At 46.8% G+C, this 26,600-nt stretch overlaps 1 protein-coding gene across 5 annotated transcripts; it reads left to right on the plus strand.

The window, feature by feature from the left end:
- Positions 1 to 1,686: 1,686 nt before the first annotated feature.
- LOC112545270 (C->U-editing enzyme APOBEC-1-like) lies at positions 1,687 to 20,998 on the plus strand. 5 transcript variants are annotated; one of them, XM_025183025.2, is made up of 5 exons: positions 1,690 to 1,842; positions 3,097 to 3,124; positions 6,701 to 7,101; positions 8,870 to 8,985; positions 19,452 to 20,083. In XM_025183025.2, exons 1-5 carry the CDS (start codon positions 1,821 to 1,823, stop codon positions 19,548 to 19,550), a joined length of 666 nt encoding a protein of 221 aa, XP_025038810.2. In that variant the 5' UTR covers positions 1,690 to 1,820; the 3' UTR covers positions 19,551 to 20,083. The 5 variants fall into 5 exon arrangements, with proteins under 5 accessions (XP_025038811.2, XP_025038810.2, XP_075758052.1 ...); XM_025183026.2 differs by lacking the exon at positions 3,097 to 3,124 and having other exon boundaries at positions 1,687 to 1,842; positions 19,452 to 20,080; XM_075901937.1 differs by lacking the exons at positions 1,690 to 1,842; positions 3,097 to 3,124 and adding an exon at positions 3,132 to 4,758 and having other exon boundaries at positions 19,452 to 20,998.
- Positions 20,999 to 26,600: the final 5,602 nt, after the last annotated feature.

Here is a 26,600-nt window from a genome sequence, read left to right on the forward strand (position 1 = left end):
CAGTCTGGTTCCATTTTGGTTCAGGTGGAGCCCATGCTTCCTATATAAGCTCCCCCTTTCCCAAAAGTTTCCCTAGTTCCTAATAAATCTAAACCCCTCCTCCCTATACCATTGTCTCATCCACACATTGAGACTCTGCAATTCTGTCTACCTACCTGGCCCTGCGTATGGATCTGGAAGTATTTCAGAGAATGCTACCATAGAGGTCCTGGATTTCAATCTTTTTCCTAGCAGCCTAAATTTGGCCTCTGGGACATCTCTCCTACCCTTCCCTATGTCATTAGTACCTACATGTATCGCAACCACTGGTTCCTCCCCAGCACTACACATAAGTCTATCTAGATGTCTTGAGAGATCCTCAACCTTTGCACCAGGCAGGCAAGTCACCATACAGTTCTCCTGGTCATTGCAAACCCAGCTGTCTATATTTCTAATAATCAAATCCGCCATTACTAATACCTGCCTTTTCCTAATGTCTGGCGTTCCCTCTCCCGGAGAGGTATCCCTCAGTGCGAGAGGATACCACAACATCCTCTGGAAGGAAGGTCCCAACTATGGGATCATTTCCCTCTGCTCCAGCTGAATGTTCCCCTTTCCTGAGCCTTTCACCCTCTTCAACAGCACAGAGCCAGAAATAGGTTACTCTACTCTGAGGGCCTAATTCTGCCACCTTCTTTGCAATAAGTACAGATAGTAGTACTGTGCTCGGGTAGCTGAAACAAAAAACAGGACTGAGTGATCTCACCTAAGTGTATGTCTACGCTTATACCACTTCCGTGGCACAGCTGCATGCCTGTCGCACTTCAGTGTAGAAACTACCTAAACTGACAGGAGTTCTCCCCTCATCGTAATTATTCCAGCTTTCTGAGAGGTGGTAGCTCGGAAGAATTCAGGGGCTGTAGATTTTTCACACCCCTGAAAGACATAGCGATGCCAATATAAGTTCCCGGTGTAAATAGGGGAGCAGGGTTAACTATGCTGATGGGAGAGCTTTCACTAGTTTGCTTAGGCCAGGGGTGGGGAAACTTTTTTGAGTCAGGGGCTGCTGACCCACAGAAAAATCAGTTGGGCTAGTAGATTTTGTGTGCACAAAGGGAGCAGTAAAGCAGGGGAGGCTCCAGAGTACTAGCGCTGGCTTCTCAATTCTGAGGGGGAGCCCCGATCCTCAGGGGCCAGATCTAGTCAAGCCTTAGGTTCCCTACCCATGGCTTAGACCATGCCAACACCACCACTTCCATTGACAAAACTTAAATCATTCAAGGGTGTGAAAAAACACCCATCTGAGTGACATAAGTTCACCAACAAAAGTGGCAGTGTGGACAGTGCTCTATGGATGGGAGAGCTTCTCCTGTTGACAAAGCTGCTGAGGTGGTTTTATTATGTTGGCGGGAGAGCTCTCTCCCACTGGCTCAGAGCTGCCACATGAGAGACTGTGTGGCTGTGCTGCTGTGAGCTTGCTCACGTACACAAAGCCTTGGAGTCTCTTCACTAAAGCTCTACAGCTGGTCTTTAAGTGTAGACTTGCCCTGAGTCAATGGGACTAATTCAGTGGTGCACTAGCTTTTCCACTCATGTCCCTCCCCCCCTTTACCATTCATGGAATTTCTCTTCCTCTCCCACCTACATAGCACTGTCCACTCTGGCACTTTTGAGGGTATAATGAAGGGATGTTGGGGCGTGGCTTTTTACTTGTAGTTGCATGTAGCACCATGAGTAGGCGTAGACCAAAATTCTCAGTGCTCAAAGGAATAGAAACTGAAAGAGAGATAAACTTGTAATAAAAGAAGACTACCCAGACGCGGAAAGTACAAGAAAAATCCATGACTGCTGGCACAGAAAAAGGTAAATGAATAGTATTTGTGTGTTCATTTTTAGGCTCATATGTAAACTGGTGGATGTGTAGTGCTGTGGGTATATACATGTGTCTTCAAGCACACATATGTGTGTGATTTTCTATGTGCGATGTTATCTGTCTATATGTTTCTCATATGTTTTTAAACTTATGATATTAAATTTAAAAAAGGTAGGTAATGGGTTTTGGGTGGGGAAAGGAGTCTCATTTTGTTAAACATTATTTAGAAATATTCAGGACACATTCAACATCCTAAGATCTTCTCAGAGATTTATATAAAAACAGAACAATGATTTGATTTATTTTTGGTCCACCAAGAAATCCAAATGTGTTTTATTTAATTCATAAATTTGAGAGGATGAAGGAGTAGGTGACCGGCTGGCGGGCATCTGGTGAAACAGATGATTTTGCTACTGCTGAAATTTGTTTTACTTATATTTACGGTGTAATTCATTATAATAGGGTGCCTAGGGACTTGGGCAGGCAATTTTCTAATTTTAATCCTAAATAAATAAATAGAATTTTCCTCTGTGAAGTGAATTGGGGAACATGAGACAGTTCCTGTCTGAAGCGTAAAGGTTTGCCGGCCTGGTCAGGTTTAGGTGGAGAAATGTGGGGGCTCTACCCAATGTGTTCTTGTCAGTCATTAACAGGAAGTAAGTCCAGAGCTTTCATCAGCACTAAATTGAAACCAACAATTTTTAAAAAGTTGTGAATGGTCAAATACAGATGAAAAACAAACAAACATCAAGGAGAAGAGAAAAAGTTTGATTATATTTCTTTCTGTCTCCTTATTATTGTGACCAAGGGAGAGAGAGACCAATCTCTGACTACCAATTGTCTCTTGTACATACTGTAAACAGGGGTGGAAGACCAGATTCTGCTTTCCAGTATGCTGGTGTAAATCAGTAGTAATGCCCCTGAAGTTCAGGAAGCTCCATAGATGCAAAACTGCTTTGAGATCAAAGTCATATGCATGCATATAACTATCTGAGATTAAATTGACACATAGCTGAACTGACCATCAAATTTAAGCCAGGAACTCTGGGTATTAACAGGGATCTGGAAGCCCCATTCTTTCCAAGCCTAAGCAAGGATCATCTGTTAGGACCATGCGGATGATAAGTAGATTAGGTGTGATGTGCTCCTGATCTAAAGGTTAAAGACAGTAGGTGGGTTCCTGTCTTGTTCAAAATTTCTGGCACCACCAGACGACAGGTGATTATCTCATCCTTTTCCAACAGATGGCTCAGCCAGAGGCACCAACCCAGGGTGAGAAGGACAGTTCCATAACCCAGCACTGGCTGACCTGCCAGTGACTTCCAGAGAGAGCCGGATCTGGAAAGTTCTGAAGCTCCTTTCCCTCTCAGCATTTCTATCCCAGACCTGATGCTTTCCCTGTCTCTGTTCCCCAGTTTCACTGCTTTCATCAGTGCTGGATGCAATACTGCGGTGCTAGGGGGCACTGTGCTGCAGAGTAGAGTGGGGGGCCCTAGTGGGAAGGGCTTTCTCTTCTGAGTTAGTGCTTACCCTTGATGCCACAACATGGTGCCAGGAAGTGTTGTGCTACAGGGATGGGTAGTGCTTAAGAAGATCCTCTTATTCCGTGACATGGTCCAGATTCCTCTGCATAACAGGTCCATGAGCTTCTGCAGCACCCTTCCTCCAGACTGCCTGTCTGGGAAGCTGCAACACTTATGGCTACAGTTCCCAATGCACCTCTTCCTTTCCCAGCCACATTTAATAACAATAATAACACTTAACAAGCCACAATGAAACTTCCTAACTGAACTTCACAATATTCAATTAACCTCTGAGCTGCCCTGCACCAATGCTTGGACTTAGAGGTCTCCTGTCAAATATCACTGCTTCTGCAGTCAGGAAGCAGGGAGGCCGTTTATTCTGGCCATCCTCTGTCTGGGGTTCAGTTGTCTTAACCTCATCTGGTTGTTACCTACCTGAGGCCTTCAGAGGCAAAAGAGCAAACTCAGGACTCCATATCTCCCCTCCTTCTGCAAGTTGGAGAAGGTGTTGCCTATTCCTCCTCAGCATGTGTCTGTCTGGGTTGACAGCCTCATAGGAGTGTGGGGCAAACCCTTGTGACATCACTGCACCATGTTCATGAAATGGTCGCAGCTTCTGGGACACCAAACCAAATTGATTTTTGTTTATCTTTATCTGTCTCTTGAACATTTGGAAATCCTCAGTTTTTCTGACGTTACTTCTATCACTCCAGGCTTTCCAGTTCTCAGCTTTCTGTTACACAAAATGTCTATAGATGGTTATGTGTTTCAGTGGCAGCTTTCCGTGATGAATGGTGTGAACTGTGACTCAGAGTTTGACTCTGCAGGCTTTTCCATTGGCCACGTCATAATTTTAACACCTTTTCCCATCCACCCACGGAGCTGGTGCTTACATGTCTCAACCCAAATCTCACTGCAGACTGCATAAAGTCATGCTTAAGAAACTACGGCCCATTGTCAGACATTGCTATGGCAGATATACCGTGGCTAGCAAAAATAGATTTGATTTGCATAATCATCTGTTTAGCTATAGGATCTTCTAGCTACCTTGGGGAAGTGAGAGTATACAGGTTTTTTCCAGACAACGTAAACATTGCTCCAGGGGGACAATTTATTCTGTGCCACCTTCATGGGCTCTTTTGCTTGACTTGGTCTGTATTCTTAGATATGTGTCAAGTTGTCAAGGGTTTTCCCCACTCTGGCATGATGAATGCAGAAGTGGGGGCTCGCAAGAGCATTCCAAAATCTTGCTTCTACAGGCTCTGGTAAGAAAAAACTTCCTCCAAAAATCCTAATACTTGGATTTTGGGAAATCTGCATCCACCACCCGAGTAAGTCCAAGAAAACCAGGAAAGAGATCACTTGGGAAATCTCCTCCCTAAGGTAAAACTCTCCTCTTGCCCCAACTTCCATTTTACTTGGAGCTGATTTTGCAAGTGCCTGTGATGCATAAACTTGGCCATGGTGCTGTAAAACAAATGCCCCTCTTGGAGGCCTTCCAAGCACAACTTAGTTTTGCTCTTCCTTTCACGACTGAGGTCTCTTCAATTCACTCCTCCAGTTTCTCAAACTCTTTATGAGGTGAGACATCTTGTGTTCATTGGACATCATTACACAGTAGCATGCTTGGGTAGCTGGTTTGGGCAGCTCTATTAGGCACATGTGCTCTGCTTTTTCTAAGGGCACTTGCCAGAACCCTGCTGGCAAATTGAACGTAGAAAAATAATCCTTATCCCCACTATCCTCCCCCAAATTTCTTCTCTTTTGAAGCTGTTGGAAATGTTTCCCTTTTACATATTGATTTAACTCTTTGGGGTCCATACAGAAGTGAAGGGTTCCATCCTTTTTATGTACAGTAACTAGTGATAGTCCCTATCTGTTGTCTCACTCTATAATTCCCAGGAATATATCTATTCAGATCCTCTTTTAGCTTCTTCCTTAAGGCAAGGGTAACTGTCTGGAGTGGCAGCGGCCATGGAGAGGTGCTTCTCACCTGGCCTCAAGCTGCTGCGGTGAAAGAGGGCTAGGGTTTTCCACTCCCCCACCAGGGCAGCCTGTGTACTGAACCCTGAGTTGAAGCCTGCGTACTGAACTGAGCTCCAGCTCCACCCCAGAGCAATGATTGAAATGAAGCAGGAGCCTTTTCATTTTATTTTCCAAAAACCAAAAATGAATTGAGTCAAGGACCTGAGCAACTCCAGGTAAATCTTTTAGCAATGAATACATGCCATTTGCCTTAAGGCTGGCAAGCCAAACATCTTCTACTGCAATGTTGCTCATTGTTTCTATGAAGAATTCAGCAGCACTAGTGGGTCTGTGATCATTCTTTTTGTTGACGCTATGCCCATTCTGCTCCATTCTGCTTGCAAACTTTTGCAAAGTGATGAAAGTTATTGCAGTTCCTGCATCTTCTCCTGTATACCAAGCATTGTCCTGACTGGTGCTGGCTGGCAGTGTGTGTGGCTCCATCTGCTATTTTTGCTGAACTCTGATTTCAGCTCCCTGTGTCTTTCTGTCTCAGGTCGCTCTCCTTCCTCTTCCTCTTCGGCTTCCTCTTCCTCTTCTCCTCATATGGCTGCATCTACACTGCACCCTTAGCTTGAAATAAGCTATGCAATTTGAGCTATGCAAATTCTGAAGCTTATTTCAAGTTAATTTTGAAATAGCTCATTTTGAAATTTGGCACTGTCTACATAGTGTGGAATGAGGTTTACAGGGGTGTTGGACTAGCAAGCCTGTCATATTTAGAAATAATGGGCTTGCTTAAAAGGCACAGAATAAGGGTATGTCTACACTACCCTCCTAGTTCGAACTAGGAGGGTAATGTAGGCATACCGCACTTGCAAATGAAGCCCGGGATTTGAATTTCCCAGGCTTCATTTGCATAAGCGGGGAGCTGCCATTTTTAAAACCCCGCTGGTTCGAACCCCGTGCAACGCGGCTACACGGGGCACGAACTAGGTAGTTCGAACTAGGCTTCCTAGAGCGGCGGCCATTTTTATTTAAATGCCGCGGGGGATATTTAAATCCCCCGCGGATTTCCCTACGACGACTCTTGAAATTTACATGCCCCTTACGGAAGAGGGGCCAGTGTAGACGTAGCCTTTAGTGTATTCTAGTTCATAAAATTCTTTCTGCAGTTCCACTTGGATTTTGTACCTGTTATTTTCTTTCAGAGAGTGAGACCTTTATAGGCAGCCTGTAGAGTGCGTTGGGATTGCTGGGATGGCGGCACTTCCAAATTGTGAAGGCTTTGCACATGATAGACAGAATGAAAAGGGGGCAGTTAAAGGTGTCGGCATCCATCGTAACATTTGTGTTTCAGGTGGAAGATACAATCAAATGATTTTAAGGAAAATTACAACCCAGGTACAACTCCAAAAGTGACATACCTGCTGTATGAAATGAAGTGGGGCAGAAGTAAAAAGTTCTGGAGGCAGTGGTGTAAAAGCAACACAGCCCAACATGCTGAAGTTGTATGCCTGGAACGTGATTTCAAGACGGCAGAGTTCAGGCCATCAGTGCGCTGCTCCATCACCTGGTTCCTGTCCTGGAGTCCCTGTGGGGAATGCTGCCACTGTATTGTGGAGTTCCTGAAGGCCCACCCCAGTGTGACTCTGAAAATTAGATTTGCAAGGGTCTTTAGACGTGAGGACGAATGCAACCAACAAGGCATCAGGAACTTGATGAAGAACGGAGTAGACATAGACATCATGAAACTGAAAGGTATCCTACCCACTCTTTGGCCCTGTCTAGGCTAGGACCAAAGGCATGATGCTAGAGCATGTTAGCTGATGGCTGCTAATGCATTTGAAAAGCCTAGTGCAGGTAAGACAAGCCTTTAGCATGCACTAATCTGGTCCAGCTGAAGTTTAGGGGGGAACGGAGGTGTTAGCTTGAACAGTTTTCCACGTGTTAAAGTCTAAATTGTTTGGCCACACTAGATATTTAGACCAAGTCACTAAGCACATGTTAGCTACGCCATTCCATCGTCACAACTTTTATCCCAGTCTAGACAAGGCCTTTGTTACAGCTGGGGACTGGATGGCAAGGGATGTCAGAGACTATCATGTGCATCCTCTAATTTAGAGGGTGCCATTTCCAATCCAGTTCCAGGCCAGGCAAGCTGGCTGGTTGCAGGAACTGGGGAATGGAAACATGGAACAGTCAGTTTATAGGCCTGTTCAATTCCTGAGCTGTAGTGTCCAAAAGTTCAGGTCAGCAAAGCCAGTCAGAAGCTGCCACTTGTTAACAGGCCTGAAAACCAACCAGTCACAACCGCTGATGAGCTCCCCACATTAGCAGCTATAGCCACTTTGTGGGAAATGAGTTGTTGGTTGGGTATGGACAGTCCAAGCACCCAGTGTCACACCCAGCCCCTTGCTGGCAATCCCTGTGAAGAGGCCAAAGCTTGGCAGGAGTGCAGAGAGTCTCTTCATCTGTGCCCCAAATGCCACGTGTAGTGTTCAGTGCCACGCTGACAGCATCCTCGCACCCCTGCACCTCTTTGCCATGTTCCCAGGCTGCTTCAAACTGTGGCACAGGAGGGGGCTGCAAGAAAAGTGACCAAGGCCAGTGTTCTTGATACATGGTCTGCGTCTTTCCTATGGCAGGGTGAGGTGTGCAATGTCAGAGTGGGAAATGGCAAATAATGGTCCCTCTAATTTTTTTCCATCCATGTGCAGATGGAAATGTTGTTAGGTGCATGTGTGGATGTGCACCACCAATAGAAACACATGTTGCCAGCTGTGGATGCTCTGCTGATTGGCTGGATGGCATTTGAATCTCTCATGGGTGGCTATCCAAGTGCTCAGCTTACAGGGAACACTGCAGTATAAGCCCCCAAACAACCCCCTTCCTGCAGCAGGAGGGCTTCTTGGCCAAACTGATAGCCAGGAGTGGGGAGATATTGAGAGGTGCTTCCCTCTGCCTGCATTCCTTTCCTCCCTGAACCAAGCCCCAAGAGCAGCTATCACCCCAGCTCCCTCTATCAGCTCCACAGGGCAGCGGGGCCACATGTGCACAGAGGAGCAACCTCTTTCTAAAGCCGGGCCCCTTCCTTCTACATCCTCTTTGGCTCCAGCAAACAATCCCAAGCACTTCCGGCCCCTCCCCATTTCCTCCCCATTTGATACGTGGCAGAATGATGGAGCTGTGAGTGGAGCAACCCAGAGCGGGCCTTTCCCGGGACGTAACTGGTATTGTCTCAGGCTGATGATGAATGAGGGGCTTGCATAGTTCTTTGCTGAAACCATCCTTTCCATCAGCCTGAATGCAGAGCCCTCGTGTGTTGATCCCCCTGCAGATGCATGCTGGGGGGCCTTTCAGGAGATATGAGCGCAGAAGATTACAATGAAGAAAATAGACAGTGGCCTAGGCCTTCTGGTCAACACTGAGTTCAGATTTTACCTCAATCTTCACTGACCCCTTACTGAGCAGGAAGGGACCTTGAACATGTCGCTCACCAGGACTGACAGAATATGCATTTTTTCAGATTACAGATACTGCTGGAGAACATTTGTTGCACATCAAAATAGGAAGGAAGGTAACTTCTGGCCCTGGTTTCGCCAGATCGTGTTCTATGGTCTAGCTCACCAGCGTGACCGTTGGGTGAGTAGATATTTGGCGAGAATGTTGGATCCAAGAACAATCTTACATCATAGGAGAGTTAGGTTTCTAATGGCCCAGCTGTGGCATCTCCACTGAGGCGGTGGCTATGCTCAGAGCTTATGTTGTGCCACTGTAGCACTGCTCGGGTGGGTGCTCTAAGTCCAGGGGAGAGAGCTCTCCTGTAGCTGTGGCAATGGGAAAAGTTCGCCTGCTAACAGCGCTGGCCACACCGGCCCTGAGGAGGTGGCCTAGTCACGCCCCTGGGAGACATCAAGAATCCTGGTGCAGCTGTAGTGTGCACATAGCCTGTTAGCAGCAGTAGTACCAGGCAGGGCTCCAGGCAGGATCAGGGCCTCCAGTGTTTGAAGTCAGTTCAGGAAGTGCAGTCCAGCGGGACTGGAATGTCACAGCGTGCAGGGGCAGCCCAGAGAATGAATTGGGCTCGCACCGTGCTCTAGGGAGCGGTAAATAATATCACCCTTTTCATGGAACAACTTCTTGCCCCACGTGCCCAGCCTGCTACCCTGTCCAGTCACCTTGGCTCTCACACCTTGCCCCTGCTCTCTCTCCACTCACTTGCTGGCAGCAAGAAGTATCAGGAGGGAGCTTATGTCGTATAGCTGAAGACATAGCTTGCACAGGGGAGCATGGACTGTAACAGTCTACACCAATTTACAGCCTCTGTGGCTGTGGCACAAGGTCTGTACATCACCAAAGAGATTAGCAGTCCCTGATCATTCCATAGTCTCAGGAAACCGCACCCCATCACTTCAGTTAAAGTCCCCCCTACAGCATTGCAAGTAAGTTTGTTCTCTTATTATTTTGTTCACTTATTTGCTCCTGGTGGCATCCCCAAGGTTGCAGGCACTGCACAAAATGTAATAAGATAGGGGTCTTATCCCACAGACATGCACAAGACAAGACAAGCAAGCCAGTGTAAGGTAGGAAAGGGAAGTACAGTGTAAAAGAGGTCAAAGTGCTGATTGATCATGTCCAAGGAATACAGTAGTTGAGAACTCAACTGTGGGTAGTATTTTAGAGTTTCCTTTGAGCAATACAAGTAATATAATCTTGATTTACACCTGCATTACTCTACTGACTTCAGGTGAACTACTACACTGATTTACAGCAATAGAATCTGGCCCATATTGAATTCCACTCAGGTACTTTCTTGTAGGCATGTAATAATATGCGTGTGTTTGAGGGTATGTCTACACTACAGTGCTATTTTGAACAAACTTAATTCAAAATAGTTAATTCGAATTAAGCTAATTCAAAATAGCACATCTACACACAAAAACCATTTCGAAATAGCATTTTGCTATTTCGAAATAGCAGTCCACACTGAGTTGACCCTGAACCGAAGTTAAGGCTGGCCAGAACCAGTGCCGGCAGGGCATCAGGTTAGGACTTAGTGTGTGGGGCTGCTGCCTGAGGCTACCTGAGCTCCGTGCTTAAAGGGACCCTACCCCCACCCCAGACAGATAGTTCTCAGGAGTTCCCCGCTCACTTGTCTAACTCGATGAGGGACAGCAAAGCAGTCCTGTCTTGGAGTGCCCTGAGTGCCTGCACTCGGGACACCACACCACTCAGCCACATGGAGCCAGAGCTGCCCCTGGGCACACCGGTGCATCTCGTGGGGTCGTTGCCATCAGCCCAGCTGCACTTGCCGCAGGCTGCCATCCGGGGAGTCCATCGGGAGGCTGTCAGGATCCAGGAGGCCCTGAGGCAGAGCATCCACCCCGAGGAGCCCTCAGAGCCTCCCCGGTCTTCCCCACTTGGGGCTCATGCCCCATTCCTCCCTCAGGGTATGTCTACACTACAGCACTAATTCGAACTAACTTAATTCGAATTAGTTAATTCGAAATAAGCTAATTCAAACTAGTACATCTAGACATAAAAACTAGTTCAAATTAGTATTTTGCTAATTCGAACTAGCTTGTCCACATTGAGTGGACCCTGAACCGAAGTTAAGGCTGGGGCAGGGCATCAGGTTAGGACTTAGAGCGTGGAGCTGCTGTCTCAGGCTAGCCGAGGGCTGTGCTTAAAGGGACCCGACCCCCACCCCAGACAGACAGTTCTCAGGGGTTCCCCGCTCGCTTGTCTAACTCGATGAGGGACAGCAAAACAGTGCTGGCTTGGAGTGCCCTGAATGCCCACACTCGGCACATCACAGCACTCGGCCATTAGCCTGGCTGCACTTGCCGCAGGCTGCCATCCCGGGGGGGCGGGAGGTAATTCGGAGGGCTGCAGGAGAGCTTCCACACCGAGGAGCCCACAGAGCCACCCCAGTACTTCCCATCGGGGGCTCGTGCCCCATTCCTCCCTCACCTCCTTCCACTTACCCCTCCCTAGCCCCCCTTCCTGATGTAAAAAATAAAGGACACGTGTGTTCAAAAATAGAAACTCTCTTTATTGAACAAAACTGGAGGGGGAGGGGGATTAACCTCTGGGGAGATTGGGAAAAGGAGGTGGGAGAGGGGAAGAGAGAGGATGGGAGAGGGGAGGGGGAAACCTGGGAGGAGGGAGCTGGAAGGGGGAAGCCAGGGGAAGAAGGAGGAGGGGAAGTATCAAACTATGATACGCCATATCTTCAGTACTGTGTACAGACGTGATCTCCTCACCCCAGAAAAGATATTTTGGCCTTGGAAAGGGTTCAGAAAAGGGCAACTAAAAGGATCAGGGGTTTGGAACAGGTCCCATATGAAGAGAGGCTAAAGAGACTGGGACTTTTAAGCCTAGAAAAGAGGACACTGAGGGGGGATATGATAGAGGTCTATAAAATCATGAGTGGTGTGGAGAGGGTGAATAAAGAAAAGTTCTTCATTAGTTCCCATAATAGAAGGACTAGAGGACACCAAATGAAATGAATGGGTAGCAGGCTTCAAACTAATAACAAAAAGTTATTTTTCACAAAGGAAATAATCAACCTGTGGAACTCCTTGCTGCAGGAGGCTGTGAAGGCTAGAACTAGAACAGAGTTTAAAGAGAACTTAGATAAAGTCATGGAGGTTGGGTCCGTGGAGTGATCTCCAGGGGGTAGGAATGGTTTGTGGAAGGCTGGAGATGGATGGCACGAGACAAATGGTTTGGTCATTGTCTTCAGTCCATCCCCTCCAGGGTCCCTAGTGTTGGCCGCTGTCGGCAGACAGGCTACTGGGCTAGATGGACCTTTGGTCTGACCCAGTACGGCCATTCTTATGTTTTTATGTTCTAAGCTCAGGGTCGGGGGTCTCACTGGACCACCTTGATTTTCATGCAAACCAGCTCCTGGGTGGCCAGGCTGGCAGCTATCCTGCCATAGATGGCCACTTTCCTGTGCCTAGTGCAGAGGTCATGGGCGTTAGAGGCTTCCCCCCAAACCTTGATGAGGTCCACGATGTCTGCACTAGACCAAGCGGGCGCCCGCCTCTTGCGGCCCCAGGCAGGCTCCTGGAAGCTGCCAGCCTGGTCTCGGGAAGAGGCGGAGGGCTGGGTGACAGCGGGTGGCTGGCTCATGCCGTGCCAGGTGCAGGGTCTGCTGGCTGGGTGCTGTCAGGCTTGCACCTGGCACGGGCACCGTAGCCAGCCCGTGCCCCTTTAAGGGCTCCGGGGCTGGGAGGGAGGCAGAAGAGTTTCCCTGCTTGTGCTCAGAGTGGCCACCAGGGAAAGCTGGGGAGGGCTAGCCTCCCACTGGTTCAAATTAAGTGGCTACACAGCCCTTAATTCGAACTACTTAATTCGAACTAGGCATTAGTCCTCGTAGAATGAGGTTTATCTAGTTCGAATTAAGCGCTCCGCTAGTTTGAATTAAGTTCGAACTAGCGGTTTGCTAATGTAGTGCCTATTAAAGTTAATTCGAACTAACAGCTGTTAGTTCGAATTAACTTTGCAGTGTAGACATACCCCCTCATCCTTCCACTTACCGCTCCCTAGCCTCCCTTCCTGATGAAAGAAAAGACATATATGTTCAAAAATAGAAACTGGGTTTATTGAACAAAACTGGGGGGGGGGCGGATGAACCTCGGGGGAGACTAGGAAAAGGAGGTGGGAGAGGGGAAGAGAGAGGATGGGAGAGGGGAGGGGGAAACCTGGGAGGAGGGAGCTGGAAGGGGAAGCAAGGGGAAGAAGCGGGAGGGGAAGCTCAGGGCTCAGGATTGGGGGTCTCATCAGACCAACTTGACTTTCATGCTAATCTGCTCCTGGGTTCGCATGTGGCCTTTGGTGGCCAGGCTGGCAGCTATCCTGCCATAGGTGGCTGCATTCCTCTGTCTAGTGAGGAGATCATGGACTTTGGGGCATCCCCCCCAAACCTGAATAAGGTCCATGATCTCCACCCTGGACCACGAAGGCACCCACCTTCTCTAGCCCCTGTCAGGCTCCTGGGAGCTGGCAGACTGCTCCTGGGGAGCGGTGGAGGGCTGGGTGCCAGTGGCTTGTTGGCTCATGTTTTGGGGCCACTGGGTCAAGGGCCCCAGTGGCCCCTGCTGGCTCTGGGCTGGCAGGTTTGGAGCTGGCACAGGCACTGTGGCCAGGGTCTACCCCTTTAATGGCTCCAGGGCTGGGGGAGAGGAGAGTAAGTTTTCCTTGTTGTGCCCAGAGTGGCCACCAGGGCTCCCTGGGAAGAGCTGGAGACCTCCTATTTCGAATTAAGTGTCTACACAGCACTTAATTCAAAATAGTTATTTCAAATTTGGTGTTACTCCTCGTAGTATGAGGTTTACCAAATTCGAAATAAGGGCTCCACTATTTCAAATTTATTTTGAAATAGCGGTTTGCCTGTGTAGATGCTATTAAAGTTAATTCGTAATAACTGCTGTTATTTTGAATTAACTTTGTAGTGTAGACACACCCTGAGGCTATGTCTAGACTGCAAGCCTCTTTCAAAAGAGGCTCTTTCGAAAGATACTTTCGGAAGAGCCTCTTTCGAAAGAGAGCGTCTAGACTGCACGTTGAACTTTCGAAAAAGCGGCTTGCTTTTTCGAAAGAAAGCATCCAGTGAGTCTGGATGCTCTCTTTCGAAGAAGCCCTATTTACATTCAAGAACGCCTTCTTTCGAAAGAGGAACTTTCGAAAGAAGGCGTTCTTCCTCATAAATTGAGGTTTACCGCCATCGAAAGAAAAGCCGCGTTCTTTCGATTTAATTTCGAAAGAACGCGGCTGCAGTCTAGACGCAGGTGAGGTTTTTTCGAAAAAAGGCTACTTTTTTCGAAAAAACCCCTGAGTCTGGACACAGCCTGAGAGAGAGAGAAAGAGAGAGAGATGCCTTTCTGCTCTCCATTCCTATTTGTTTCCTGGTGCCTGTTCCCTGAGCTCTTTGTTCCAGTTCTTGTGTGTTTGCAAGCATGTGTGCATAGTGTTGGGTGTGTGTAGTTACTCAGCCATTTGGACTGTTGTTATGCTCTGCTGGTTTAGCCACGTCATGGTTATTACAGAAAGAAAAGTCAGAACTATGTAGCACGATTGATTTTGGTTGGAGTGTGTCCTGCACTTTGGTTTCTTTGTGTTTTGGGGTGCATCAAAGTTCAATGAGGAATTGAGGGTGCTCAGGAGCCCTCAGTATGCAAAGAAGACAGTGACATTGTGTGGAACAGCTCAGGAAGGGTGTTTCAGGCAGTATGGAAGAAGGCTCAGCATCTAAGATAGCATCATTGTAGCATCTTCATATAATTCAAGACACATATTTATGAGAAATCCCAAATGTTTCCAAGGGAAGTCCCCCTCCCTCAGTCTTCTCTTCCAATGATTTATTACAGTCTGTATGGTCACTTATGAATGTGGCACTAGAAATGGCTGTCCTCTGTGTGGCTGTGTCTAGACTTCATCCCTTTTCCGTAAAAGGGATGCAGATGAGGCAAGTCGGAATTGCAAATGAAGCGGGGATTTAAATCCCCCCCGCTTCATTTGCATAAACATGGCTGCCGCTTTTTTCCGGCTCGGAGCTTTGCCAGAAAAAAGCACCAGTCTAGATGGGGATCTTTTGGAAAATAAAGCCTTTTCCGAAAGATCCCTTATTCGTCTTAAAAAAAGGAATAAGGGATCTTTCGGAAAAGGCTTTATTTTCCGAAAGATCCCCGTCTAGGCTGGCGCTTTTCTCCGGCAAAGCCCCGAGCCGGAAAAAGCGGCAGCCATGTTTATGCAAATGAAGTGGGGGGGATTTAAATCCCCGCTTCATTTGCAATTGCGATGTGTCTAATTTGCATCCCTTTTACGGAAAAGGGATGCAGTCTAGACACAGCCATGATGTGTGTGGAGAAAGTAAATATTAAGATGTGTTTTTTATTCCTCATTACACGACAAATTGGGGGTCATGAAATGGGCAGCAGATTTAAACAAAAGGAAGTGTTTCTTCACACAATACATGGTCAACCTATGGAGCTCTTTGTCAGAGGATGTTGTGAAGGCCAAGACAGTAACAGATTTCAAAAAAGGGCTGGATAAATTCATGGAGGTTAGGTCCATCAATGGCTATTAGCCAGAAGGTGTAGGGATCATGTCCCTAGTCTCTGTTTGTCAGAAGCTGGGAATGCATGACAGGGGAGGGATAACTTGATGATTGCCTGTTCTGTTCACTCCTTTTGGGGCACCTGGCATTGAGTATTGTTGGAAGACACTTGATCTCACCAGTGCAGTTCTTATCTTATCTTATCTATGGCTATGTCTAGACTGCAGGCGGATCTTTCGAAAGAGCAATCCGCTTTTTCGAAAGAGAGCACCCAGCGAGTCTGGATGCTCTCTTTCGAGGAAGCCCTATTTACATTGAAGAATGCCTTCTTTCGAAAGAGAAACTTTCGAAAGAAGGCGTTCTTCCTCGTAAATTGAGGTTTACCGCCATCGAAAGAAAAGCCGCGTTCTTTCGAAATAATTTCGAAAGAACACGGCTTGAGTCTGGACGCAGGGGAAGTTTTTTCGGGAAAAGGCTACTTTTCCCGAAAAAACCCCTGAGTCTGGACACAGCCTATAAGAGCTTTTTTCTAGCCCTGATCAGAATAATAGAACTGTGTCCCTCCCAAGTTTGTTTACTGGAAATGCTCAGCATTCAGGCTCTTCAGAAGTGGAGTTTGATACAGGTAACTGAGTGGATTTGAGCTATCAAATGACTTACCTGCTTATTTCTTTGCTCTTTGGGGTCTGCATTGCGGGGATGTACAGGCTAGGAACATGAACTGAGTTAATCAAGCTTTGTGTGTGGAGACAAACAGCACCTCTTCCATTAACCTGTCTGCTGTGTAAACTGCTCTTAGTCCCTTTTCCTTTAAGGTTCAGATCCTGCAACTAATTCAGTGTCCCTGCAGGGGTCCCTCTGTGCCCTCTCTTGGCAGTCTGTAAAGGGTGTTTTGCAATTGGGTTAGTTCAGTCATATTAGCTTAGCATGATTGACAAGCACGACTGACAACTGCAGGCTAACACATCTAATGCTATATTAATTGGCTCTGGGGTAGCCTGGGGAATACATCTTCACCTTGCTGGGGCTTTCTAGTCATTTTAAGGTAACTCCATCAAGCTAGCATGGCTGAAAAACACAATTACTGCCCTTCATAACAGGGCCATGGATGTCCGTAGGTCTCTGAGCATTAGCCTAAATTCACTAGGACAGATCCATTTGCAGGTTTAGGACCTAAGGACAGGAGACTCAAAACTTACCTGCCCTAATAACTGTTTCCTGCAAGATGGTCAAATAACAATGACTCTCTTGGTGCTCTGTTATTCTTGCTCTGTTTGCCTTCAGTAAGGGTACACTACACCCAAACTTTTATTTTGAAATAGGCTATTTCAAATTTTGGAGCATCTACACAGTGCCAAATTTCAAAATAGAGCACTATTTCAAGCCACCCCTTAATCCTCATGCAACGAGGTTTACAGGGATGGCAAAATAGCACGTCCATATTTTAAAAAATATTTTGAAATAATGGGCATGTTCCTTGGACATGGGGTAGCTATTTTGGGATACCCTAGGAGACCAGGGTTTGGTTCCTAGCATAGCCAGACTTGTAGGTAACTTTGGACAAGTCTCCTCATCCTTTGTGTGACACAGCTCTGTAAAATGGGGCTAGTGCTCCCTCGCAGGGCCGGCCCAAGCCATTTTGGCACCCTGGCCCCCAGGCGCACGACGCCGCCCCCAGGGCACACAGCCCCACCTCTGGGCGCACAGCGCATGCCTCCGGGTGCATGACGCATGCACAGACCCGCCCCCAGGGTGCGTAGGTGGACTCACGGCGCATGTGCTACCCAGTCGACCCAGCCACTGCTGATGGTGCGCAGCCCTGGGCCACCCAGGGTGGGCTGCACCTGGCCATGCAGGGCCCTGCGGATGGTGCCCTGGGCAGCTACCTAGCTAGCCCACCCCTTAGTCTGGCCCTGCTCCCTCGCATCCAGGAGTGTTCCAGGAGTAAAACCTCATTAATGACTTTGATGCTCTAGGAATAGTTTTTAATGGGGGAGAGGTTATGCACCTAGACAAATAAAAACAACATATAGGGTGTGTCTAGACTAGAGGGTGTTTGTTTGTTTTTCCAAAAAAAGTGACCTTTTTTTGAAAAAACTTCCCCTGAGTCTAGACTGCTGCTGTGTTATTTCGAAAGTAAATTGAAAACATGCAGCAGTTTTTTTGACAGTGGAAAACCTAGTTTTATGAGGAAGAATGCCTTTTTTTGAAAGTGCTCTTTTGAAAAAAGGCACTATGTAATGCAAACTGTGTTTTTTCGAAAGAGAGTATTCAGATTGCCTGTGTACTCTCTTTCGAAAAAGTGGCTTGTTTTTTCGAAAGTACTGGTTGTAGTCTAGATGCTCTTTTTTGAAAGAGGCTTTTTCAAAAGAGGCTAGAAGTAGCCATAGAAGATTAGACTAAGAGTAAGTACAGGGGACTTTGTAATTGACTTGTTTAATTTCTGATCAAAGAACAGGACCTTCCATTTCACTCCCAGCTACCTCTATGTTTATTTAGCTTGTATGATAGGTTCGTGGTGGCTCTTGAACAGAGGATGTTAGGGCTCACAAACCCAGATTTGCTAATTCTGCCTGAAAGTGAATTCCACGGAGAGAAACGCAGTGTCTGTTCTCTAAACCGACCAGTTAATTTAACATATCATGGTGGTTCAACAGTCTCACCTTGCTTTTGCCTGAGACTTGCTCGTGCCTGGTATAAAATTAGAATATATAGAGTGAAAGTCATTGGACAGTTTTAAAAAAGCTTATTATGCACATATGCACGCACATACACATATGTAAACATGTTTGTGTAGAGAGAGAGAGTGTGGCACCTTAGGAAACGTCTAGACAGCGACACTATTTTGGGATACATCCTGGTATCCCAAAATAGCATTTTTTCACATCTAAACAGCACTCAAGTTATTTCAAATGCAATTGAAATAATGGGCTTGCTATTGCATCATCTCGGTAAACCTCGTTCCATGAGGATTAAGGGACTTGTCGGAATAGTGCTCTAGTTTGAAATTTGGTGCTGGATAGACAGTGCCAAATTCTGAAATAGACTATCTTGAAATAAGCTATGCAATTTGCATAGCTCAAATTGTGTAGCTTATTTCAAACTAGCATCTCTGTGTAGATGCACTCTTATGAGACTAACAAAAATATATATAGGATTATGAGCTATCATGGGCAAAATCCACTTCTTCAAATGAGCTGGAGTGGAACACACACAAACACACACACACACACACACACACACACACACACACACACACACACACACACACATTCTCTAGACAACTCTAAGGACTCTAAGGACTAAGTAAGAACTTCAGGCTTTGCCCCAAGTGTACAGCTAACAAGCAAGTGTGAATAATAAATGTTCATATAGTCTCCTCCTCCCCATACAACCCTATTGTCCTCCATGGAGTGTAAATTGGGACCATGAAGTTTTGCCTTCAATGGAGCTACTGACATGCTTAAGGTTAAGCACATGCTTAGATGCTTTGCTGGGTCCTAGGTAAATGTGCAAAATATGAGGTGATATCCTGCTTTCTTTGGAGCAGTGGCATAGCTAGAAGGGCCCCACCCAGGCCCCCAACTTTGGGTGGGAGGGCAAGAATGGGGCGAGGGAAGGAAGAGGATAGGAGGTTTCATGGGGAGGGGGAGGAACTCTGGCTCCACTCCCTGGCTGGAGCACTGGAGTAAAGTGGGGTAAGCCCCATAGGGGTAGGCCTGGCTGCAAAGTAGGTGGGCCAAGGACTACTCAAGCCCACCTGTAGCTATACCTCGGCCTTGGAGAAAACTGAGAGTTTTGCTTGCCTTGAAACCACCCCGTGGCCAGTCTGTTTCCATAGCTGAGTTATAATGCACAGTAAGCCTAACCTCTGATCTCCCTTATACTCTCACTCAGCTGAGGTCTCTTCCTGCTGGACTGGGTTAAAAGTGATTTCTCATGAAAGGTACTTTATTGTAAACCTCCGAGCAATGCTAAAAGGAAAACACAGGGGCTTTCGGCCTTTAGTTTTTAACCCCCAGCTTTCTTCTTTCTCCCCAAGGACTCCCTTTGTTGTCAGCAAGACATCAGTGAGCATCATCAGCACCGCCAGTCTCGTCCTGTGAGACAACTAGTGCCAAATGCTATTACAAGAGTATGATGCAGCAGCTAGTGACACAGCCTTTACGTTAGAATCTCCAGCCCCACACCGACATCTATCGACCTCCTCACCTGAAGCACCAGCCAGTCACCACTGCCAGACCAACAGGGCTGCAACAGGAGCCACTCAGAAACAGCCAGCAAGAAGTTCTGAAATATTATTATTAACAGGCCCTTGAGTCTCCATATGCAATACATGGGCAGGGGGAGAAGTGTGTGTGTATGTGGAGGGGAGGGGAGTTGGGAAATCAGTTCTTCTCACCAGCCTGGCATGCCCTTTGAGCAGGAGCTAGAGGAGGAGGTCCCTTTGTGTGTGCAATTGGAGACGTCTCTGTGCCTTCCCCGTTAGGCTATGTCTACACTCTCAGTTTTTGCCAGAAAAGACAATGCAAGTGAAGCGCTGATTAGCATATTGTCACACTTTATTTGCGTAATCTATTCCGAGCCGTTTTTGCGCAAGGGGTTTTTGCACAAAATCAAGCAGTGTGGATGTTTCCTTTTTGTGCAAGATCCTTAGCCCTCTTCCAGATAGGGATAAGGATCTTGCACAAAAAGGGAACATCCACACTGCTTGTTTTTGTGCCATAAACACTTACACAAAAATGGCTTGGATTATGCAAATGAAGAGTGACAATATGCTAATCAGTGCTTCATTTGCATTTCTTTTTCCGACAAAAGCCATAGTGTATACAAAGCCTTAGTGAACTGGACATTCCTACAGTATTTATCTTTGTAGTGTTATTGCAGCCATGTTGGTCCCAGGATATGATTGAGATAAGGTGGGCAAGGTCTTTTGTTGGACCAACTTCCGTTGGTAGAAAGGGACAAGCTTTCAGGCTACAAAGAACTCTGTGACCTGAAGTAGAGGTCTCTGTCGCTTAGAAGCTTGTCTCTCTCCCCCACAGAAATTCGTTCAATAAATGATTCTACCTCACCCATCATGTCTCAATCATATTTATTGCACCTTGAGAAATTACAGTTACAAACTCAAAGCAACAAACTGTTTGCATCAGGATTAGACAAACAGATAATTTTTATATGGATTTGTATTTTGGAGAGAATTTTTCCTGCTATTTTAGTACTTGAGCTTATTTTTCTATCACTGTATTTCTTGGCTTTATTTTCTGTATTAGTTCTGACCATTAAAAGACAACAGAATGAAACAGAAAATGTTCCTTCACAGGAAGCACCGCTTTTAGTGTTTAGGTTTTACTGAGGCAACAATAGTGTGTCACTTATAGGGTTGCCAGATGGTTTAACCAAAAATACTGAACACACACCCCAAAAAACCAACAACACTATTGAGAAAAAAAGAGGGGAGACCAAAAAACCCCAAAAATACAAAAAAAGAGCCCCTTTAAGGCTTTTGGGGCGTTTTTTTTGCCAGCGGTCATTTTGTTTTCTTACTCTATGCCGGAAGAGAGCTCCCCTGTGGAACCAGGTAAGTGGGGAGGAGGGAGGGCTCAGGAGGGTTGAGAGGGGGGGTCCAGGAATGTCCCAGGGGCTGGGTAGGGGGGAGTCTAGGGGCTGGGCCTGGTTGCTGAGTGTGGTAGGGTTGCCAGGTGTCTGGTATTTTCGCCTCTTCGCCTGGAAAAAATCAGAAAATACCGGACATTTTAGGTGTTTAGGACATTTTTACTGGACAGGAGGTAAAAATACCAGACTGTCTGGGTCAATACCAGATATCTGACAACCCTAGTCACTTGCCTCCATCCCAATGAAAGCTTGTCCAACATAGGCCTGGTTTGCCCCTGCAGAAGGCTCCCAGCAAACAATGTAAGAATTGTAGTTCCGTCAGGGTTATGTCAGTCTCGCTTTTCCAGCTGGTGGCACAGAAAGGAATGGTGCCAGAAGGGAAGCCAAGTTCCTAGCCACCTCCTTCCAGCCACTCGCAACAGGAAGGGAAAGTACAGGAGTGCTGGCTGTTGTGAGAGCTTCCAGCTTCTTGCTGTTGGCAATGGGGAAAGACTACTGACTAGAGGTGATGGATGCTCTACATGATTCCCAGCCATTCTGGGCAGGGGATACTGTCTGGCATTGCCCATTGTGTAATATAGAAAAATTACTGGGTGTACAAGAAGAAGCAGGAAAATACCAAACTTTGATTGAAAAATGAGTGCGGGTTGCCAGTGGCTATTCCCCTTTCTCTTCTTCTTCCCCAGTGACTTATAGTTGTGGCATCCCTTGGGCTGTGTAGGGTAGGAAGCAACCCTAAGGTTTAAGAATACAGCCTTTTTCTGAAGCCATATTGGAAGGCCTACTATAGGCAGCCCTATTGGAAGATTGAAAGAGCAGCAGCCATTACCTGTAAAGCAGGAAGTCACATACTCACATTCCATCTAAATTGCATTACAATAGTGTCACACCAGGCTGTTCAGAAGACTCTGTCCTAATGGCACCTACTGTCACCAGATACATGAACAGATCTCAAGATAGGAAAAGAAAACTTACTTTGAAAGCATCTCTTCTGGCAAGAAACTCCTTACCAATAGTTGGGGTTGTGGAATCCTCAGCCTATGATTATGGTCCTTGCTTTCCTTTTTGTCTGTGATATCTCTGTCTGGTTTCTAACCGTTTCTGTCTGCTGTAATTTTGGTAGCTGAAAGTCAACTAAGGTGGTGGGGTATGATTGGTTAGGTAATTCTGTGACAGTATGTTATGATTAGTTAGTAAAATTACACTAAAATAATTGGTTAAGGTATAGCTAAGCAGAACTCAAGTTTCACTATATAAACTGGGGTCCAAGAAGGAGACCAGCAGGAAAGGAAGAAAGGAGAAAGAAGGAACAGAAAGAATAAGAAGGAAAGAATAAAGAAGAGAGGCAAACATGGTAGGAGACTGGATTGGCTTATGGGGGAAATCCTTGGTGAATTTAAGCACAAAAAGGAAGCTTACAAAAAGTGGAAACTTGGACAAATGACCAGGGAGAGGTTTAAATGTATAGACCAAGAATGCTAGGGGGTTATCAGGAAGGTGAAAGTGCAAATGGAATTGCGACTGGCTAAGGATGTGAAGGATAACAAGAAAGGTTTCTACAGGCATGTTAACAAGAAGAAGGTGATCAGAGAGGGTATGCGGCCCCTAGTGGATGAAGGAGGTAACCTAGTGACAGATGATGTGGGGAAAGCTGAAGTATTCAATGCTTCCTTTGCCTCTGTATTCACGGACAAGGTGGGCTCCTGGACTAATGCGCTAAGTGGGGGGATGAAGATGGACAGCCCTTGGTGGGTAAAGAACAGGTTAGGAACTATTTAGAAAAGCTAAACGTACACAAATCCATGGGTCTGGACTTAATGCATCCGAGGGTACTGAGGGAGTTGGCAAATGTCATTGAGGAGCCTTTGGCCATTATCTTTGAAAAGTCGTGGAGATCGGGAGAAATCCCGGATGACTGGAAAAAGGCAAATGTAGTGCCCATCTTCAAAAAAGGGAAGAAGGACAATTCAGGGAACTATAGGCCGGTCAATCTTACCTCAGTTCCTGGAAAAATCATGGAAGGGATCCTTAAGGAATCCATTTTGAGGCACTTGGAAGACAGGAAAGTGATTAGGAATAGTCAGCATGGATTCACAAAAGGAAAATCGTGCCTGACCAATCTGATTAGCTTCTATGATGAGGTAACTGGCTCTGTGGACGTGGGAAAGTCAGTGGATGTGATATACCTTGACTTTAGCAAGGCTTTTGATACGGTCTCCCACAATATTCTTGCCAGCAAGTTAAGGGAATGTGGATTGGATAAATGGACAGGAAGACGGATAGAAAGCTGGCTAGAAGGCCGGTCCCAGCGGGTAGTGATCAATGGATCGATGTCAGGATGGTGGTTGGTTTCTAGCTGAGTGCCCCAAGGTTCGGTTCTAGAACAGGTTTTGTTCATTATCTTTATTAATGATCTGGATGAGGGGATGGATTGCACCCTCAGCAAGTTTGCGGATGACACTAAGCAAGGGGGAGAGGTAGATACGCTTGAGGGCAGAGATAGGGTCCAGAGTGACTTAGACAAATTGGAGGACTGGACCACAAGAAATCTGATGAGGTTCAACAAGGACAAGTGCAGTGTTCCAAGCATTGTTACAGGCTGGGGACCTACTGACTAAGCAGCAGTTCTGCAGAAAAGGACCTGCGGATTACAGTGCGTGAGAAGCTGAATATGAGTCAACAGTGTGTCCTTGTAGCCAAGAAGGCTAATGGCATCTTAGAGTGCATTAGGAAGAGTATTGCCAGCAGATCCAGAGAAGTGATTATTCCCCCTTATTTGGCTCTGGTGAGGCCACATCTGGAGTATGGCATCCAGTTCTGGGCCCCCCACTATAGAAAGGATATGGACACATTGGAGAGGGGCCAGCAGAGGGCAACCAAAATGTTTAGGGGGCTGGAGCACATGACCTACGAGGAGAAGCTGAGGGATTTGGGCTTATTTAGTCTGCAGAAGAGAAGAGCGAGGGGAGTTTGATAGCAGCCTTTAACTCCCTGAAGGGGGTGGGGGGGGGGGGGATTCTAAAGAGGATGGACAGAAGCTGTTCTCAGTGGTGGCCGATGGCAGAACAAGGAGCAATGGTCTCAAGTTGCAGTGGGGAAGGTCTAGGTTGGATATTAGGAAAAACTATTTTACTAGGAGAGGGGTGAAGCACTGGAATGGGTTACCTAGGGAAGTAGTGGAGTCTCCATCCCTAGAGTCTCGGCTTGACAAAGCCATGGCCGAGTTGATTTAGTTGGGATTGGTCCTGCCTAGAGCAGGGGGCTGGACTTGATGACTTCCTGAGGTCTCTTCCAGCTCTATGGTTCTATGATTCTATGATTCTAACTCACCTCCAAGACACAGCCTAAGATCAGAGCTGCCAAGAATTCACTGCTGGCCCATGATGTGTAGCAACCAGAACCCAGATGAGATTGACCTTGCCTAGCCAGCAAGGGAAATTCACCTGCCTTGCTCATGATTGTTGAGCATGGCACTGTGTGCTTAGCATGTGTATTCTGCTTGCCTGGTCATTGTTAATAAATAGAAAGTAAGGAGTGTGGGGGAGTGACAGAGAATTTGTGCGTGTAATAAGGTTTCCATACTGTAGACCAAGGTTGATAACATAACAAACTTTGACCAAATGACCCTGAACACCAGCAAACCCCCAGGCAGGAAGGGAGGGCAAACAGCACCCAGGCCTCTGGACTATCTAGAGCCAGCTAACGACTGATGTAGAATAGGTGGGCAAGACTCCCCTCCTAGTGAAATAAATCACTGCTCTCCTCTCTCAGGGAATTAAGCCTCCCTACAGGGTTTCTGGAGGATTGCTCCCCAATGCACAAGTCATGAAGGCACCAAGTCTGGAAGGCAAGTAGCTGTGCTCTGTGCACAGGAGGGAAGGTGGGAGCTTGCGAACGGATCTGGTTCCTGGATGCCCTCACTGAAAAGGAGGCAAAGAAAGAGAGAAGGCTGTATAGCTCTCTGTCTGTGTAAATAAAGGCTTCCAAGACCCTTCCCTGCCATTCAGCTTTTGGGAAAACTCCCCTCCCTGCAGGACAGCCAAAGAGGACAGAAATTGAGACAACTTCTCAGGTCACCAATCTGTTCCCTTTCCCCACACCCATGCTTCTCCCACTAGCCCCCAGCTCCTCTGCTGCTAGGGCAAGATTGTTCCTGCAGTCCAATCTTCAGGGAGCTGGGAGGTTACTTTGTACCATCCCAGCCCTTTGTTCTGGGTAATGCCAGCTCTCATGAACAGAAACTGAAACACCTAAATTGTCTCTGTTAAGAGAGAACCTGAGCATCCCACAGATGAAGCTAGAAGGGAAAGGAAGCCATGACTGCTTCCCCAGAGACAGGTATGTGTGTAGCTGTGTGTGTGTGTGTGTGTGTGTGTGTGTGTGTGAGAGAGAGAGAGAGAGAGAGAGAGAGAGAGAGAAAGAGAGTCTATCTATGTATACCTGTGTTGTGTGACTGTTTTATCTGAGTGATTGTGTATGTGTGTGCATGTTGTATGTTTGCATATGTTCGTGAACACCTGTGATCGTGCAGGGATGTGTAGGAGTGGAGGTGGGGTTCTCTGTATAATGCATATGCGTGTCTCTGTGTATGTGTTTCTGGGTGCAGGCACACATGTATCTATGCTTGCATGCCTAGGTATAAAATGTGTGGTCCAAAGAATGCAAATTATTTAAAACACAAGTCTCTAGGGAAGGTGGCAGCATGGCTGACTCAGGGGCGCTGACGATTGAAATAGAGCTGAGATCATCTCTTGGGGGTGAAATGGAAGCCAGCCCCAGAAGATAGCAGGGAGTGGCAGAGTTACCAGGTGGCCTACAAAGGTCAAGGAATGGGATAGGAGGTCCTTCTGGAGCACTGGCCCTGAGCCAACACCAGGTCAGGAAGATTGGCTCGCCTGGGGCTCGGGGGCTGGGATATGTGGCCTTTCATCCCTAGGGCACGGCTTCTGAAGCAGCTCTGGGTTGGTTACAACTATTTCATGGCTATGTGGCAGCCAGTGTCAAAATAAATGAAATTCTAGCAAATGTTTGTATTTCTGTAAGAGAGTGAACATAGCTCCTAGCAGTATGAACCCACATTATTGGAAGCACTGCTATTAAATATCCCCCTGTCAGGCAGGGACGAAACAGGTCAAATCTGACACACCAAGAGGTTTCCTAAATTCCCTTTGAACTTTTTCTAATCCCCTGCAGAGGTACCAGGATTTTTTGTCCCAGGCCTGGGAACCAAGGTCACTAGGTCTATATTTTCATTCTTTCAGTTACCTCCTGCAAGGTTCCTATGAACCATACTAGTTACACCAGATCAGGGTGGCAGTTCCATCCTGGGAGCTCGGGGATGCATGAGATGCTCTGGAGAAGGGGCCCCAAAGAAAAATCACGGACATCGGGGAGAGACTGCAAGCTCAGGAAGGTGAAGCCCTGTCAGTAACACGGGGCAGTCTGACAGGATCAGCCATCACAAAGAACAAACATTTCCATTGCATCTCCCAAGCTGACCCCTTTCAAAATGTTTTGCTGATGCATAGGGCCTTATTCTCTTATTGCAGTATAAATGAGTGACTCCACTGACACA

The sequence above is a fragment of the Pelodiscus sinensis genome, chromosome 1 (genome assembly GCF_049634645.1).
Source record: "Pelodiscus sinensis isolate JC-2024 chromosome 1, ASM4963464v1, whole genome shotgun sequence".
NCBI classification, from domain to species: Eukaryota; Metazoa; Chordata; order Testudines; family Trionychidae; genus Pelodiscus; species Pelodiscus sinensis.

What these genes read in the sequence shown, in the direction of transcription:
- LOC112545270 (XM_075901937.1), top strand. Translation starts at nt 4,586, where the DNA reads ATGCAGAAGTGGGGGCTCGCAAGAGCATTCCAAAATCTTGCTTCTACA. An exon ending in TGGGAAATCTCCTCCCTAAG is followed by an intron (nt 4,759 to 6,700) that starts GTAAAACTCTCC and finishes TTTGTGTTTCAG; the next exon opens with GTGGAAGATACAATCAAATG. An exon ending in AGACATCATGAAACTGAAAG is followed by an intron (nt 7,102 to 8,869) that starts GTATCCTACCCA and finishes GCATTTTTTCAG; the next exon opens with ATTACAGATACTGCTGGAGA.